Source organism: Astyanax mexicanus, chromosome 10 (genome assembly GCF_023375975.1).
Source record: "Astyanax mexicanus isolate ESR-SI-001 chromosome 10, AstMex3_surface, whole genome shotgun sequence".
Classification (NCBI taxonomy): Eukaryota; Metazoa; Chordata; class Actinopteri; order Characiformes; family Acestrorhamphidae; genus Astyanax; species Astyanax mexicanus.
In genome coordinates, this window is record NC_064417.1 from 22303871 (window position 1) to 22321981 (window position 18111).

An 18111-nucleotide genomic window follows, 5' to 3' on the forward strand; every position below is an offset into this window, starting at 1 on the left:
CTTAATCCTGAGGAGGCTCAGCTGTGGACTCCAGCCCTTCAGACCCCATAATTACTGTCACTCTCCCGCCATGCGTATCATTAGGTAATGACCACGCTGGAGCACCAGACACATTACAGTACAGGGTGTAGCTGAACTCTTAATCACTTCTGTTTCACTACCTGAATGTTTGCTGTATCAGACATATGGAAGCAGGTTGTCCTTTATCAAATTCCAGGGGGAGATTGATGGTATGTATGAGAAGTGAGAGTGAATTATATGTCTAAAATAAGTGAACATGGTGAGCTTATCCATTATCTATCAAGAAACACATGCTCTAGAAACTTCTACTCCTCCTCTCCTCCTCCTCCTCTCTCAGAAGATAGTGGAGGAATCGAGGAGAGAAGGAACGGAGGGGAGGAGCAGTTTTTATTTTATTTATCTCTTTTTTTGTTTCTTCATAATATGTGATGTGTTCTACAGTCATATACGTGTTTTTGTATACAGTTATTTTTTGTTTTTGTATTTGTTAAGTATTATTTCTACAAATACACAATTCAAAAAATTCATATATAATTGATTAAAAAAAAGTATGTTTTGTGGGCGTGGCCACAGTGATGTAACTTCAAAACCCCTAAAAGTCCTTCTGGGTAGGATACTCTGGTGTATCCTCTGCTGGAAGGTGGATTGAGGAGGATTTTGTTTTCTACAGTATTCAGACAGTCACAACGTTCCCAAGACCCAAAACTCATTGGTGTTTTACTGTTAAAACTCAATAGAAAGGGAAACAGGGACAGTTTAAGGTACCATGTCACCCTAGTTTACATCATGAGTTCTACAAAACCTTTTACTTCCAAAACCAACAAATCAAACTGAATAAAATGTCTTTTGGACCACAAACTATAAAATATAACTTTACGTATTTCCCTGAAAAGTAGATAAAAACAAATCTAAAAAAATCTATTTATTTAAGGATATTGAGACATAACTTACCCAATAAACAAAATCCACTATTTTTTTTACTGTTCACATGCCCTAGTATGGGAGATGGCTATTTAAGTCACCATATCGGCCTATTTGACACCATTATGGTGGGATTCCCATTCCAAAACCAAAAAACTGGAATGGAAGCTCTTCTATGCCACAATATGTTATGTTACTGTATGGGTCAGGATTGTGAACATCTCTGAAGATACTTTCTTGCACAGCCCCCTCTCAAAATTGCAGTGGATAATCTGACTGACAATTTCTGGAAATGTTTTTTGTAATGAGATAATTGTAAAAGAAAATTAAGCAGAGATAAATGGATGACTTCATGTTCATTCTTGATTCAGTTATTTATTGTAGCTATATTTTACAGATTACTATTATTATTATTAGTAGTAGTATTATTAAAACTATTTTTTGTAAAGGCAGAAGCTCATCTAAAGGTCAATCAGATGAAAGGATTTGTGTTGCTACTGAAAGTAATTAAGTCACATAATATCTGTACTCAGGGGCGTAGCAGCAAATTCTGGGCCCTGTACACTCCCAATGTCAGTGGGCCCCTATCCATGTCAGTACACAAGGAACGTGAGCGAAAAAAAATAAGGATTTTTCATGGGCGCCTCTCTGTACTCAGGCCCTGGATAGTCAGGTCCACTTTTCCCCCCACTACCACACCCTTGTGGAGTGCTACAGTCAAGCAGCTCTCCAGCCCAGAAGGTTGATGAACAAACTTGCAGAACAGTAGATCTCAAAGCAAGAGTAAAAATAAACACACAGCCCAAGTGAGTTCGAAAACAAAAACTGCTGCGAAACGGAAACAGGTAGAAAACGAAAACGGGTGGGAACAAAAACGGGTGTAAAGCTAAAACGGATCACGCAAAGCGTAAGCGAGGAAGACAACAGGCAGGCAACAAAGGCTCTCCTGGGATGCGAGACAAACACATTAGAGAGAAGCACGAGGGAGCCAGGGAGAGAGGACTGTACCCAAACTGCTATGAGACTATTTCTTCATATGGTTGTGGATTTTGTATTTTAACTAACTAGCTAACTAATTAACTACTTACATAGACTCCAAGTTTAGCCCCATAAATAAATCATAAGTGATTCTTCTTTTCTGCAGGGAACACTTTTGGAGCATTGATTGATTTTCAGGAACCCTGAAATAAAAACAGGAATGTGACCATAAAATAAAAAATCTATAATAGCGTAAATTATCCTGATTGTGTGGGCAACAATCAGTTGAACTGTTTTATTATAAGACATTATTTAAGGCAGTTATATGAGAATATGTGATATATTCTTGCTTTTTGTCTCCCTCTACAGCCATAGCATTACATGTGCATTTGCTATAGCTATAAATGTAGGTCCTGTGCAGCTCGATATCAAGTTTAAGTAAGAACATTTTGTAAAAGATAATGTTTCATAATAATTATTATACCATAGTTAGCTCTGACCCTGCCATATAATTGGCTGAGAGGCGTTTTATGAGTGATATTATTAGCCGATAATGCGCTGTAACCAAAGCTCTCCATGTATTACTCCGCCACATACAGGTAACCTAGCAACGATGCAGCTCCTACAAACCAAATGCAATGTCATTATTTACCACTGGGGGGCGCTGGATCCCACAGGCACAGTAAAGAAACGCCGTGTCTCCAAAAGGCAGCGCAGACAAAGACGTGGTCCACACAAATAACTTATAAGCATTATTACAATATTAAAATACGCATTATTGCACACATTATCAGCCACCAATATCAGGTTAAGAGTTTTTATTATAAAAATAAAAGCTTAAGTGTATATATTTTTCAGTTAATATAGGGTATTTTAAGATGAATGGGAGGTGAACCCTTGTATTTCCGCAGGTTTTACTTCAGGGGCGCCGAAGTAAACAAAACTTTAATTCTTAAAGAAAAAAACATTTTCTTTTAGTCAAATGAGCGCTGGACTTTAATCTACACTTATTTTTCCCCTAAAAACGGATTATTTGGGTGAGTAAAAGCTCTTACATTTATTTACAGTAAGTTTAGATTTCCACAGTTTTGACTGAAATGGCCAAAAATGCAGAGCTTACAGTGCAGCTGCAAGCAGAGCAGCTATGGAACTATTTTAACACGCGGAGGGTTTATAACCAACAAATTGCATTTTCTCGTCCTGTTTGACTCAAAATCTTTCAATAAACAGCAGCAATAGAACTGTGGTATAATTGCAATAATACACTCGAGTGCCATACTGGCACTGTTCTGCAGATCTTCGCCAAAATAGGACGTGTTATAGCACTCCCTCTCCTGTATTATTGCTTAAACAATCATCATTTGTGTGTAGTCTGGAATTAGGCTAAATCGCTGTATGTGAATCCAATCAAACATTTTTTTACATTGTAATTATTTATTAACAGGTTCACAAATGTAAAGCATCACCCAGTGACTGAGGTATTAATGGACTTTAATTTAATACAGTCAAACCACATTTGGCAGTTTTGGCAGTCACAAAATACATTTTAAACCAATCAAATTTACAGCCCAACCCACACTTCATACCCCAAAAGTAGCTAGTCAGCCAACATGTTTGGTGTTGCCAAGCTCCTTTAAAGTGGAAGTCTGTATTATTTTGTTTCTAAACTGAAAGAAGAAGCATTTCTTAGTGGAGAAGATGTACCAGTGTGCTGGAACGACCATCACTGCTAAGCCTAATATATTAATTCTATAAACTGGTGTGTTGGGCCGCTTTTCACTGAAGTTCTTCTGGCCACGTCTTTACGTGCTTCCGTCACATGTACAGCCTCTAAAAGAGGATCTGGCTCAGTTTTACTAAACGCGACCGGCTGGTGGAGCAATGGAGACTTCAGAAGGGGAAACTCAGACCTCAGTAGCTCATTTACCCAAAGTAAAACCAAAGAAATATGAAGCAAGCCCCGCAGCCAAAAAGGAATGCGATAGAGTCCGTGCTAAAACCGTGATTATTAGTGGATTGGCGTTAAAACAGCGGAGAGAGCTCCGTGACCTGAAACATAACCTGGAATCGGATTCATCCGCTCTGAAAGACCAGTTTAAAATGATTCTCCGCATGCTCGGTGCAATTACTAATTCTTACCAGAGAGGACCCTAAATCCCCCAAATCCCAAAACTTCATCCCAAAACGGACATCAGCTTTAAAGTATAAGCAAGTATGTTTGAGAGCTAAACAACATGTGCAATATGACCAATTTCCCTTACAAGTAGATCAATAAAGCTAGTGGTCTACAGTCTTAACCAATAAGGGCCAGCGTGGCCGCAGAATTTCTTTCTAGCAGATCAAGAGTCCATTATGGAAAAGATGAAGGCGAATCCTGACTTAAATTCATCGGTCGGTTCCAAGACAGGGATTAAGCCTAGTCTTGGACTACATTGCATTTTGAATAAGGATTTTTTTATTATAAGGAAAATATAATCTAAGACTAGGCTTAATCCTTGTCCAAAACTGAACCTGTTTAGAGCATTATTTTTTAAAACCTGGTCATACAGGCCCATTGTGTATGTTTTAGTTTTTCCTGCTCCTAAAACATTAGAAATATATATATATTTATATTTCTGTCCACCCAGGGATGAAAACACTTGCAAGAACATGGTAGCCCTATAAAGAAAGACATCAACAAACCGCAAAGAAAACAGGTTTAATTCCAAAACGCACATTACTCCCCAGGTAATGTACTATGCAATACATTTATTTATACAGCTCTGAAAAAAATTAAAGAGACCACTTTAGTTTCTGAATCAGTTTCTCTGATTTAGCTATTTATGGGTATATGTTTGAGTAAAATTTACATTATGTTATTTTATTCTTTAAACTACGACAACACTTTATTTAGAGCATAATAATGAAATGGATGAAATAACAAAAAAGATGCAGAGCTTTCAAACCTCAAATAATGCAAAGAAAACAATTTCATATTCATAAAGTTTTGAGAGTTCAAAAATCAATATTTGGTGGAATAATCCTGGTTTTTAAACACAGTTTTCATGCATCTTGGCATGTTCTCCTCCACCACAGTCACAGTTAAATGGCCTAAATGGGCCTTTTGGAAAGCTCAGCTGAGCAAATTTTTTTCCAGGTAACGAGTTTTGTGATTAGTCTAACAAGTAGGACAGGTGCGGTGAACACCTGATTTGCTTTCTACACAAAAAATGCATTCAAAGAATTTCATGATAGCACTATTTCAAATTATTCTAATTCGTTGACCAGCACCTGTAGTGCTATTTTTGTGTAGACATTGTTGTCATTTGACTTATGTAGTTCACTATATAGGGCCTAAGAAGGTATTTGAGATTCAGCCAGACCCCTGCATGTTTTTTGGCCGTAAGCATTTTCAGTAAGCTTTGTTTTATAAAGCTGTCCGTCTTGGAGATTGTTTCTGATTTTGTTTGCTTGGTGACCAAAAATGACTTAAATAAGGACAAAAACCTGACAAAATCAGACAAAAAAAATCTGGATATATGTGAATGGGCCCTAAATGTGCAGGGCAGTGGATTGGAGTACCAGGGTTAACAAACACTGGTTAAATGATGCTAACTGGTAAATTATAAGCCTATAGAAGCCTATATTAGCCTTATAGCTTCAGTGCAAAACTTAAGAAGCAAACTTCAAGCATCAAACATGACGTGGCTGATTGACTACTTTTAGGAGTACCACTACTACCTTTTTAGGAAAACTATTAATTTGTGACCAACAATGGAAAAAAATCTTCTACTAAAACTACAAGGCGAACTTTTAGAGATCCAAAACAGAAGTTTTGCTCTCAGTAACAGATCAGAACACTGTTTTACTGCAGTACATAAAGTTCGATTGTTCAGATCTTCTCCACTCCTCCATCTTCTCCAAGCATCTATCACCCCAGGGTTGTTCATCACTCGGTTTTACACTTCTCCATCGTTTGGACTCTTCCCTCCAGGGTGCTCAGTCGTTCCTCCAGGCAGCCTGAGTTTGTTCCACTAGTGCCCCCGGCAGCCACACTCACCAAAGCACAGATAATAACCAGCAATGACACCCGTACTGCTGTGGTGTCGGGTGCAGCAGACGGGTCGCTAATGATCCGGAGGAAGAGCCAGATGACTATTAAGCTCTTCAGGAGCCAGAAGACCCTCCTCAGCAGCCCAATGCTAGCACGCAGCACAGCACACACCAGCCAGTAACCGATCACTCCCAGCAGTGCATACTTGACCACAGAGGACACGCCCTCAGGAGTGAAGTGTGGGATAGACACCGGATCTGTAACATTAGAACAAAAACAAAAAGAAAGGAAAACAATAATGATTCATTAAGGCATTGTTTTTTTAGGTGACAAACTATTGCACTATGCTCCTCGCCATGAGTTCACAATACCATGTGCAAGGTGGCTCACATCGTTTGTCAGGTTTGTCCCTTGTGGGTGCGTATAATGTGGCTCACACTGCAGAGTGAGGGTGGTTGTGTGTGGTTAGCATGCTGGATAATCTAGCAACCTGTCCATCATTTTCTTTCATGGTTCATGTTTCTTAGATTTTTTCCTGTGTATGTTTCAATATGGATCATATAAAACAGGAAAATGAGAAAAGATGGCTAAGGCTATGTTCACATTGCAAGTTACATTGCTCAAATATAATTTTTTTGCTCAGATTGGATATGGTTATCTTGACGGTTCATATTCACAAATGTAATGACCTGTACCTGTGTGTAATGTGAACAAATCTGTCCCTGAAATGCCTCACATGCTGCACACTGATATGTGTATAAACATCAAAAACCTTCATATTTGAGAGACGACTTGTAGCTTTATAAAAGGAAATGGATGCATTAGCAGCTCACATGTGGAGCATCTTTTGCTCGAGTGGAGAGCAAACAGCTGGTCTGAAGTACATGATCAGGTCGAGGATGATAAAAAAGGCCAGGCGGTTTGCTTTTGCTGTTTTTGCAGCTATAGCTGGCACTGAGATGCATGGGTATGATAGAAAAGCACATAGCACATGTGTAAATGCAAAAAAAGACACATGAAATACGATTTGACCATTCACATTCATGTCACGTCCATGGATTGGATACGTATCCGATTAAGGACCACATATGGAACTAGCTCAAATCTGATAAGAAAAATTTGGATTTGGCACGTGCACACAGCCATTAGAAAAGAAATCAGATCTGAGCCACATTGAGCAAAAAATCAGATTTGAGTCACATCACAATTACAATGTGAACGTAGCCTAAAAGTCTCTTTTCCAAACCACACTGCCAGGGATAGGATGGATAGTAAATGCAGTGGAAACCAAAAGTTCAAAGGGCAGAAGCTGAGAATGTTAGAGTGTCATGTCTAACATCAAGTCTTTGCTCCCCCCCTCCCTGGACCCCTACCAGTTTGCTTATCGGTCAAATCGCTCGACCGATGATGCCATCTCCACTGTTCTCCACTCAGCCCTCACACACCTAGACAAGAAGAACACCTACGTCAGAATGCTGTTTGTTGACTTCAGCTCAGCATTCAACACAATCGTCCCCCAACAGCTCATACACAAACTGGACAGTCTGGGGCTGAGCACTTCACTGTGCAACTGGCTGTTAGACTTCCTGACTGGAAGACCACAGGCAGTGCGGGTTGGCAGCAGCACATCCAGCATCACCACACTGAACACAGGGGCTCCCCAAGGATGTGTGCTGAGCCCCCTTCTGTTCACTCTGCTGACCCACGATTGCACACCAGCACACACCTCCAACCTCTTCGTCAAGTTTGCGGATGACACGACGGTGGTGGGTCTCATCAGCAACAACGATGAGTCACACTACAGGAGCGAGGTGAGCCGCCTGGCCTCCTGGTGCAAACACAACAATCTCTCTCTGAACACAGAGAAGACCAAGGAGATTGTTGTGGACTTCAGGAGAACTCACACACTGCACACCCCTCTGTTCATCAACGGAACTGCTGTGGAGAGGGTGAGCAGCACCAAGTTCCTGGGTGTGCACGTCACAGAGGACCTCTCCTGGAGCACCAACTCAGCGTCACTGGCCAGGAAGGCAAATCAGCGTCTCTAATTTCTCCGCAAGCTGAGAAGAGCTGGAGCCCCCACCCCCATCATGACCACCTTCTACAGAGGGGCCATCGAGAGCATACTGACCAGCTGTTTCACCGTGTGGTACGGGGCCTGCACAGCATCCTGCCGCAGGACCCTCCAGCGCATCGTGAGAGCAGCTGAGAAGATTGTTGGCACCTCTCTCCCCTCCCTTCAGGACTTGTACAGCTCCCGCCTCACACGGAAATCCCTCCGTCTGGCAGGAGATCCCTCCCACCCACTACACAGCTTCTTCATCCTGCTGCCATCAGGGAGGAGACTGCGGAGTCTCGGGGCGAGGACCAGCAGACTGCGAGACAGCCCCATCCATCAGGCTGTGAGGATGCTGAACTCTCTTCCTGCTCTACCCCCCATCCCAATCCTGCCCCAGCACACACTCACTCAGCATCCTGACCCCCCCACTAATAAAGTACTGAAACTCTGCACTACAATGCACAAAGTACTGGTCCCTTCCAAACGGACTTGCACTACACACCTAATATCTGATATACTTGCACTGTCAATACGCACTTTAATTTCACTTAATTAAACTGTGAACTTTAAGGACTTACGCACCCATTCACTTTACCAGCCTTAAGCTATATACCATATACCGTATTTGCACTACTGTTATTTACTATTTTTACTGTCATTCCATCTCAATCACCATCAATATTGCACTATTGTCTTACGTATGTTTATTGTGTCTTGCTGTATTGAACATATAGTGTCTCCCACTCTTTTATATTATAATTATATATCTATTTTCACTTATTTACTTATATTTATATATCTATTCCTCCCCCACACCACTGCACCTTGTTTTTGTCTCATGTATGTCTATTTGTGTCCCTGCTGTATTGTACACATAGTGTCTCCCATTTTCCTTTATTATATCTATTATCTGTACTTGCTGTAAAATTGGGAAGGAGAGTAACGTAATTTCAATTCTCTGTATGTCCTGTACATATGCAGTACTGACAATAAAACTACTTGACTTGACTTGACTTGACTAATTTGTTCAGCCAATGATTTTAGAATGACGCTTTACTGTGTTGCCAAATCGCATCTAAAAATTACGCACTCGCATAGGAAATGAGTCACTTTGCACTCTGCTAGTGTGAATGCAGCATCAATGTTTCTAAAGTCAGACTGCATGGCTAGGTGCTGAATTTCATATACCTGTGGCAATTAATGAAAAATATGGGACTAAAAAACTCAATTCAGTGAATATGGTGCGTGTCCCAATTTTTTTGTCCACACAGTGTATTTTAGAAATGTTCCTGAACATACAGTATCTAAACAAAATTTAATTTCCACTACAGTACTGGAGTGCCTCTAGTTTTATTTCAAATTAACTTTTAGCTCAACCAAGTAGTTTAAAAGTGTGAGGGGCACTATTTAGATAATCTTAGGGAAATAGAGAAAAATCTTCAGAATTGCATTTCTGTTTATATTCTTGTCTTTCATTGCCAAACTACACTCAAAATAGCTTGGCGAATATAGACTATTTCTACAGCCCAGTGCTGGGTTACTAAATAACAGAACACAGACGGTCAATCTGACCCAGCAATGGGTTTTTCTTAACTCTTTTGGGGTTGCCATATGTTCTTAACAAACTAAACTACTCATTAGTATAAACTGTGCAGAATAATGTAATCCCTATAATTAAAATCTACTAAAATATTAAATATACTAAATTTTTATTAAAATTTTGGTTAAAGTCTTTTTGGCTACTAGTCAAGACTTTGTATTGCCAGAGGAAAATATGTTCAACCGACTTGTTGTAAATGGCTTCTTCTGGTGCTGTTAATTGAACAACACAAAGTAACTCAAAACTTTGGAGTGCCTGTTTTAATAATAAGAATATCAAACTGATTACTTCCATACGGTTATTTCACCTTTTATTTTACGTATCTGTGACTTGCCCTAGTCTTATACTATTCCATTTATTTTTGGAATTATTAAAATGGGTTGCCCCCTTGGTGTTTATTTAGATTTTTGGCTCTGTCTATTATATCTATTTATATATACATATATCTGTATCTATATATCTATTTTTCCTCCTCGTTCTCTTCAATTGGGATTCGCTGGGACTTCTGCTGCTTGGTAAAGCAAACTTGGAATTTTAAAAGGGGATACATAAGTAAGACATTATTATTATTATTGTATAATTCTTTCTGATCAGGGTCACCATGAGTCTAGAGCATACCTAAAATCAATGGGAGCAGGGGCGGAATACCTACGGATTAGTCCATTAAACTTGAACACATTTTTGATGCAAACAACTCATTTACCCAGTTTTGGATGGTTTTTAGATGGTTTTGGTGGTTGTTAGTGTTGTTTTTTTTAGTTCTCTAAACATGGTGTCACTACTGTTCAGTAGGTAGATTACTATTTCATCTAAATTAAAATATGTATTAAATATAGTCAATAGACAATCTGTGTTCAAAGTTTAAAATACACATTTAAACACTTTATAATATATATTTAATCCCACTGTGATTATCTTACATTGATTCTTTTATTTGACCTCTTTGACCGTTTGTGTTAAGAAGGTGATTAATTGCAAACAATCATAGAAAACGGTGTAATTAATTAGTTTTCTTAAATGGTCGACGGCCCTAAATATTAATAATAGTTTTTTAACCTTTAAAAGGTTCTACGCACATATTCACAAGTACATTTCATTTCTAATAACAGGCCAAAGTTTGACACAAAAAGTTAAATGAAAATGGAAGTTTCTTTTAGTCACCAACTCGTAATTAAACCCTGCTCTAACAAAACATTCCTGTCATTCACACACACACACACACAATTAAAAAAGAAAGTCAGTGGTTTGGGTGGTTCAGACAGTCCCCGGAGGCACCAGCTGCATACTGTCACTCTATTCTTATGCAATTGCGGACCCTGAACCTGCCAGTGCGTGAGAACTGCATGTGGTTCAGGTTTATTCTGGATCAGCTGGATTTCAGTGTGTACTATTCACTGACATTTCTCTCTAGACAACGTCTCCTCAGATCCAGTTTGGTCAGTTAACAGCACTAAAGCAGGAAACGTTGAGCTACTCACCTCCGAACCCGGTCGCACGAAGAATCTCAGACACGTAAACAGCGATGACATTCAGTCCACTGGCCGTGCCTTCTGCCACGAACCTGAGCACCATCTCCATAAACTATTAAGGGGAGAAGAGTAAAGGGAAGAGGTGTAGAAGAATCAGTAATGTGTCAGCTACACTTTAAGAGCATGGTAGAGTGAATGTGGTGAACAGGCTGGTTTTTATCCACGTTTAGATAACAGTAGTGTTTCAGTGATCATTAACCAGGCCCTGCTGGCAACACAATGAGATTCACTGAGCACTCAGGTGACCTGACCCAACCATCAATTGAAGACCAAAAGAGATTTGGTTTGTGTTGAGAAATTTGACGAAGCAGAAGCTGCCATTCATTTAATACCTCTACCTTGTTTCAGTATCTATTGGGCACGCAGCATATACTGTAGGGTAGGTGCACTTTCATAAATTTACATTCAGTAAAGGCAGTCAATTCTTTGTATGTCACAGGAATAGAAAAAAACACCGGGACACCTTTGATGACTAGATACTAATAAGGTTGTGGACAACACCAACATGCCAAAAGTCACAAAACAGAACCATTAATCGTAGTAGCTTGTCATCTGGCTTGTCCCACAGAAGCTAAAGAACGCTGCACTGACCTGTGAAATATGTGTTTGGGCCTCCTGTACTGAATAAATTGTACTTTTTACTGATTTGAATTTTAGTTGTAGATACAGCTACTATGCTACTTTTGGGGCATTTTCACACCTGACATCTGCGCGGGCTGTGTCTCTCTATACTTTATATTAATAATTAGTATGTAGATTGTTGGGGGATTTGCTGAGTTGCTTTGCCAGGTGTTTGACATGTATAGCTCTCTTTTAGAATTCTTCTCACCTTCACGTACAGGTGCTCTCCGCAGCAGAATGAGTGTAAAATCTAATCCTCATATTTATTTTATTTCTGTGTATTAATATGAGTTAATCTACTGTTAAAGTAAATACATTTATTCACAGTGTAAGCATTTTTGTCCATACTGTGGCATGGCGCACCTGCACGCCAAGGGTAGTTGGATTTCGGCACAGCAACAGTAATTTTTTTCTATGTTTACAGACTGCATCAACTTCCTGTGATTGGTACAAAATTCCTAACTATCTAGAAAAGTGTTTTCACTCTGGAGATGAAGCAGATTTTTAGTAGATTTGGTCTGAGACAGTGATTTCTCTGCTCCTTTCACATCTGCTACTTTGGCTCAAGGTAGATGTGAAAGCATTTTTGGTATACAGGATATGACACTGAATGATAATACAGATTAGACATAATTTGGTCTGGACCTTGGGTAAATTTCCTATAACTGGATTCTAATTAAATAGCCCTGTTTGTTACAATGAAACAGCCACAGTGTGTAAAAAGATGCAACACAGCTGGTCATGATACACTGCACAGTTGTGCACAGAATGTTCAACTAATGAACTGTGATGAACGCTCAGTGATTGCTAAATCATTTTTGCTCTATAGATCATATTTATATTAAGTTTAGTGGGACGGGTTAAGTGGGAAAGCACCAACTGTGTTGGCCCACCCAGAACAAAATTGATGAACCTTGGCTGATAATTTGTTCAGAAACAAATATATTTGTGCAAATCCTTACTACAAATTTGGAATGCTGTGTGAAATGTAAATAAATGTTAATAAAAACAGAATGCAACGATTCGCAAATTTCACAATAGAACATAGAACATTTATCAGATAGTACAAGTGAAACATTTCACCCTTTAATGAAAAACGTTTAGAATATTATGGCAGCAACACATCTTAAAAAAGCTGGGACTGGGAGACAAAAGGCTAGGAAAAGACAATGGTTTAAAGAAGAATGAAAGGGTATAAAAAAGCAATTTAGAGAAGTAGAATCTCTCAGAAGCAAATATGGACAGAAGTTCACTAATATGTGAAAACTGTCTAAAAAGTTCATCAAAATAAAATTGTAAAGATTTTAGACATTTCAGAATGTGCACAAGATAAAAGGCCGACAATTAATATTGGATGCTGGTGATCTTTGGGCCCTCAGGTGGCACTGCATTAAAACAGGCATGGTTGTGTACTGTAAATTATTGCATGGGCTCAAGTACACTTTCAGAAATTTCTTTGAGTGAACATAGTTTGCTGTGTGAGCTGTATGCATGTATTTCTTGAAATGTTAAAGTGTCTCAATTTCAACATATAATGTGTGTTCTGTGCTCTACTGTGAATATGCCCATTGCATTCTCTTTTATTTAGATTTATTCACAATTTAAACTGCATCCCCTCTATTTTTGGAACTGGTAAAATGTCTAGTGAGTGAGCTAGCTATATGTTGTACCTACGAAACTGGCAACTGATTAAAATGATTAAAAGTGTGCAGAATCTGCAGAGCAGAGAATTTCTCTGTATATGTGTTGCATAAGCATTGAAACAGAGGAGATTGTAAAGGACAGTTGTTTGTGAGCTGGTCAGAATAACAGCTGAACCCCACCAACACTAGACAGACACACACATACATGGATAGATGACAGACGTGCACTTGACACCACATAGACTTACAAATACACTCTCCTTCTTCATACAAGGTCAGCTGCTTACAAGCTAAACAGTATGGTATTTAACACCTGTTACAAGCACACAAGCACACACTTACATACACACACACACACACACACACGCTACTCTATGCTCCAATATGACAGATGGCCAGCTGGACTAAATAAAATCACTGTGCACAAGCTCTGACTCTACGTGAGCACAATACCCCTAAGGCACCTGTTGCTTTCCTTTCACACAGGCCAGAAACAGAGCGTGTAGCTACATGCTATCCAGTCAGTCAACATGACTGCGCAGCACAAGATCTTACCATGGCAATAGCATTGATGTTGTCTGTCCCAAACACTGATTCAAGGTACCCTACAGCTTTCTGGGTCAGAAAGAGAAGCAGGGAGTTGGGTGAGGGAGCACAAGAGAGGATGAAATTAGGGCAAAGAAGAGGAGGGGTGAGAAAAAGGGGGTTAAAGAAGGATTAGTGGGTAGAGGGGCAAGACGAGGGGGAGGGGGTGGCATAGAGTGGGAAAGAAGAGAGTAATGAAAACCAAGTTTATACACTCTTCACAAATTCAGTAGAGGGAAAAGTAAAACACAGATATTAATAGAGATAAGTAAATTAATCTGAATCAGTCAAGGTTAAAGACTGTGAGGAATGACAATGGGAGTTCAACATCTTTTCCAAATTTCTCCATAATTAAATGGTGGTAAACAAGATTTGGCTTGGAGTGATAGGACCCGCTGCAGAGAAACTTCAGTGAGGGGCTCTATACATAGTGGTAGCAGGCTTGGGCAATATTTTGTAAATACTGATATTTTTTAAATGATTTTACATGCAAGTTACCATCTGTGTGCGATTTAATATAAGAAACAACCTTGTATGAATGTATGTGGAAATGGATTGGTTTCCACAAATGGTTTGAGATGACTCTAAACGTAACAATTTCACCATCTTAAAAAACATAATGCTGAGCAGTTATAATTTCTTTTTGTGGACTATACTGAACAACAAATAAAATGCAATTTCTGTGCGGAATTGTAGTTTCTAACATAAACTGTATATAAGTACTTTTAGCTCCTATAAACACCATTGGATGCTTTTGTTTTCTTGTCCCAATGTCTGTATTGGCTTGACCAAATTATCCATTATAGATATAATGGATGTTAAGTCATATTTAGGATATGCTAAGTTAAAATTTTGAGATACTAAGTCATAATTACGAGATAGTATGTCGAATTTTCATAATACAGGTGATGGTCAACGAATTAGAATAATTTGAAATAGTGCAATCATGAAATTCTTTGAATGCATTTTTTGTGCAGAAAGCAAATCAGGTGTTCACCGCACCTGTCCTACTCGTTAGACTAATCACAGAACTCGTTACCTGGAAAAAAATTTGCTCAGCTGAGCTTTCCAAAAGGCCCATTTAGGCCATTTAACTGTGACACTGTTGTTTTATTGAATTAGAATAATGGAGAAACCGTTTCATTGAATTAGAATAATTTTTATTATAATTACAATCATCACTTTCTCAGTATTTTGTGGCTGCCCCCTTGGCTTGTATGACTGCCTGAAGTCTCCGCGGCATCAATTTGACCAGCTTGTCGCAAGTTTCCGCACTCACAGCTTCCCAGGCAGTGGCGATGTTCTGCTTCAGTTGGTCCAGCGTAGTAGGCTTTCTGTAGCGAATTTTCCGCTTGACGATGGCCCAAAGGTTTTCAATGACATTGAGGTCAGGCGAGTTGGCCGGCCATGCCAAAACTTCAAGCTGTTTTTTAGTGAACCAATCTTTGGTCGACTTTGCCGCATGAGCCGGTGCAAGATCCTGTTGAAATATGAAGTCTTCTTCGCCGAACTGTTCCTCAACAGTCGGAATCAGGAACGTTTCCAGAACATCTTGATATACGGCAGCATTGACAGTCTTCTTGAGGAAGCAGAGTTTCCCTACACCTCGAGCGGACATGCATCCCCAGACCATAACGCTCTGGGGAAACTTGACGGATCTTTTCACGCACTCGTGGTTGTAGGTTTCGCCACCACGACGCCAGACACGAGGACCTTGGTCACCGAAGGAGATGCAGAAGCGTGATTCGTCACTGAAGACCACTTTCTGCCAGTCTTCAGCAGTTTCTCCATTTGTTTCTTGTTCAGCATCGGTTTTACTGCTGGAACGCGAGATTTGAAGCCGAGTTCGCTCAGACGACGGTAAGTGGTTGATCTGGAGACGTCAGCGCCGGTCTGCTTGTTCCACAAGTCGGTGAGCTCGGAAGTGGACTTGAACCGGTTGCTGACTGCGATCTTTCTCAGCTGCTTGTTGTCGCGAGCAGAAGTTTTTCGGACGCCGGAACAGTTGGTGCGCTTGCTGCAGTTTTTCTTGAGAGCTTTGCAGACGGAAGACTGGCTGATGCCGAGCTGCTCAGCAATTTTAGTTTGGGTCAAGCCTTGTTGGCGAAGAGCTTGAATTTGAGCCACTATTCCGGTTGAGAGGTCGCGCTGCTTACCCATGATTGATTTTACAACTTAGAAATTCTACTCAACCCTGACTTTATACTGCACAGTGAACACTCTTCACAGAAAACAAAAATTCGAGCATTTATTCTAATTCAATGAAACGGTTTCTCCATTATTCTAATTCAATAAAACAACAGTGTCACAGTTAAATGGCCTAAATGGGCCTTTTGGAAAGCTCAGCTGAGCAAATTTTTTTCCAGGTAACGAGTTCTGTGATTAGTCTAACGAGTAGGACAGGTGCGGTGAACACCTGATTTGCTTTCTGCACAAAAAATGCATTCAAAGAATTTCATGATTGCACTATTTCAAATTATTCTAATTCGTTGACCAGCACCTGTAATATTATACTAAGGCATAGTTATGATATAGTCATAATTTTGAGAGACTAAATAATAATTACGAGATAAGTCATATGTTTGAGATAGTAAGCCATACATTTAAAATAGTAATTCATAATTTTGAGATAGTTGGTCTTAATTTTGAGACAACAAGCCGTAATTATAAGATACAGAGTCATAATTACGAGATTGTAGGTCATAATTTTAAGTCTGGGGGTATATCACATAGTTATGATTTAGTAAAGAACTCATTTTTGGGGGGATTCTATATAAAACAGAGACTATGGTTACCACAAAATAGTTCATTCATCACTTTCTGATCTACCTGCTGGTCTTGACTTTGCCTGATCTGCAGCTCATCTCCCTTTAATTTACAGGCAGAGAGGTTGACCATGTAGATCCACTTAGCTTGTAAATCAGGCAAAACCAAGATAAACTGAAGTTTAATTCCACTATTAATCCTCCAAAAAACTCCATGGCTCGTCCGGCTACTCTTACCTCACCGCATGTCTTTAGGACTTGGGTGCCAACCACGGACTCCACGTAGCCGAGCCCCAGGTCAACGTATTCCACGGCGGCGGAGGAGAATCTCGGGGAAGGAGCTGGGCTCGGGGGCTCCTGAAGCGGCGGGGTGTGTTCACGACAGCCCGCGGTCGCAGCGAGGAGGAGCAGGCCCAGCCATGTTAAAGCACCAGTGTGGCAATGAGGCGAAGTGAGGAGCATGTTTTTAGTTTTGCTTTGTTTTGCTTTTTTAACTCTAAAAAAAATAGCAAAAAAAAAGAGCAAAAAAAAAATAAACAGAATAAAGTATAATATACCACAGATTTAAAAAAAAGTTAATAAAGGTTACATTAAAGTGCTTCAAATAAAACTTAGCTAGTTATTAATTTAACTTATTTTAGTGTCAGTGAAACAGTAACAGCACCAAACATACAGAAACAGCCTCGAAATATATAAGGCATCAAATTATAAGTTGCAGAGCTTTATACAATTTATACAGCCCAGTGTATTGATCGTTTATCTAAGTTAATTGCCTGTTACACCCTCAATTGCTGCTGTGTATGTATTAGACTGACAGAGAGTATAATATAACTAAAGCACTCAAGAGGGTGCCAAGGCCACTTCAAAATAATCCCCCTCTGACTATATTAGGTATCGAAGAAGTTAAATTTAGCTCTAAGTGAAAATAATAATCCTTATATTTGCTTTGTGTGAATAAATCTTCGATTTTCTGCTGTAAGGCTTGAAAAAGTAGTTAAACCTTAAATAAAACATCTAGCTGAGTAGTTTTGCAATGAACCACCAAGTTAAAGGTGCTCCAAATAAGTCTACATAGGTGGGTCCTCTGGAGCGTAGCAAATAAAATCCAAATGTCCAATTAAAGCAGCTGGTGCCCCTCTCCTTCCTGGCCACTTCTGTCCTCTTCTGACAAGTGTGCAGATCCTGAACTTGTGTCTTTCTTACTGCAGAGCCTGTGACTGTATTAAGAACTGGAGTAAAGAGAGGGAAGGACAGAGGGAGGGAGGGAGGGAGGCATATGGAGGATTAAACCCCAAACAGGGAGGAGTGTGTGCTCAGGGAGAGAGGAGAGACCATAAAGGGAGGTTACCATATTCT

The 18111-nt window shown here is 39.7% G+C and overlaps 1 protein-coding gene across 2 annotated transcripts; it reads right to left on the reverse strand.

The window, feature by feature from the left end:
• Window positions 1–3394: 3394 nt before the first annotated feature.
• Window positions 3395–18006, reverse strand: si:dkey-74k8.3 (transmembrane protein 109). 2 transcript variants are annotated; one of them, XM_007233032.4, is made up of 4 exons: window positions 16993–18006; window positions 13961–14020; window positions 11091–11193; window positions 3395–6210 (listed from the first exon to the last, which is right to left on the reverse strand). In XM_007233032.4, exons 1-4 carry the CDS (start codon window positions 17215–17217, stop codon window positions 5849–5851), a joined length of 750 nt encoding a protein of 249 aa, XP_007233094.3. In that variant the 5' UTR covers window positions 17218–18006; the 3' UTR covers window positions 3395–5848. The 2 variants fall into 2 exon arrangements, with proteins under 2 accessions (XP_007233094.3, XP_015456703.3); XM_015601217.3 differs by lacking the exon at window positions 13961–14020 and having other exon boundaries at window positions 16993–18004.
• Window positions 18007–18111: the final 105 nt, after the last annotated feature.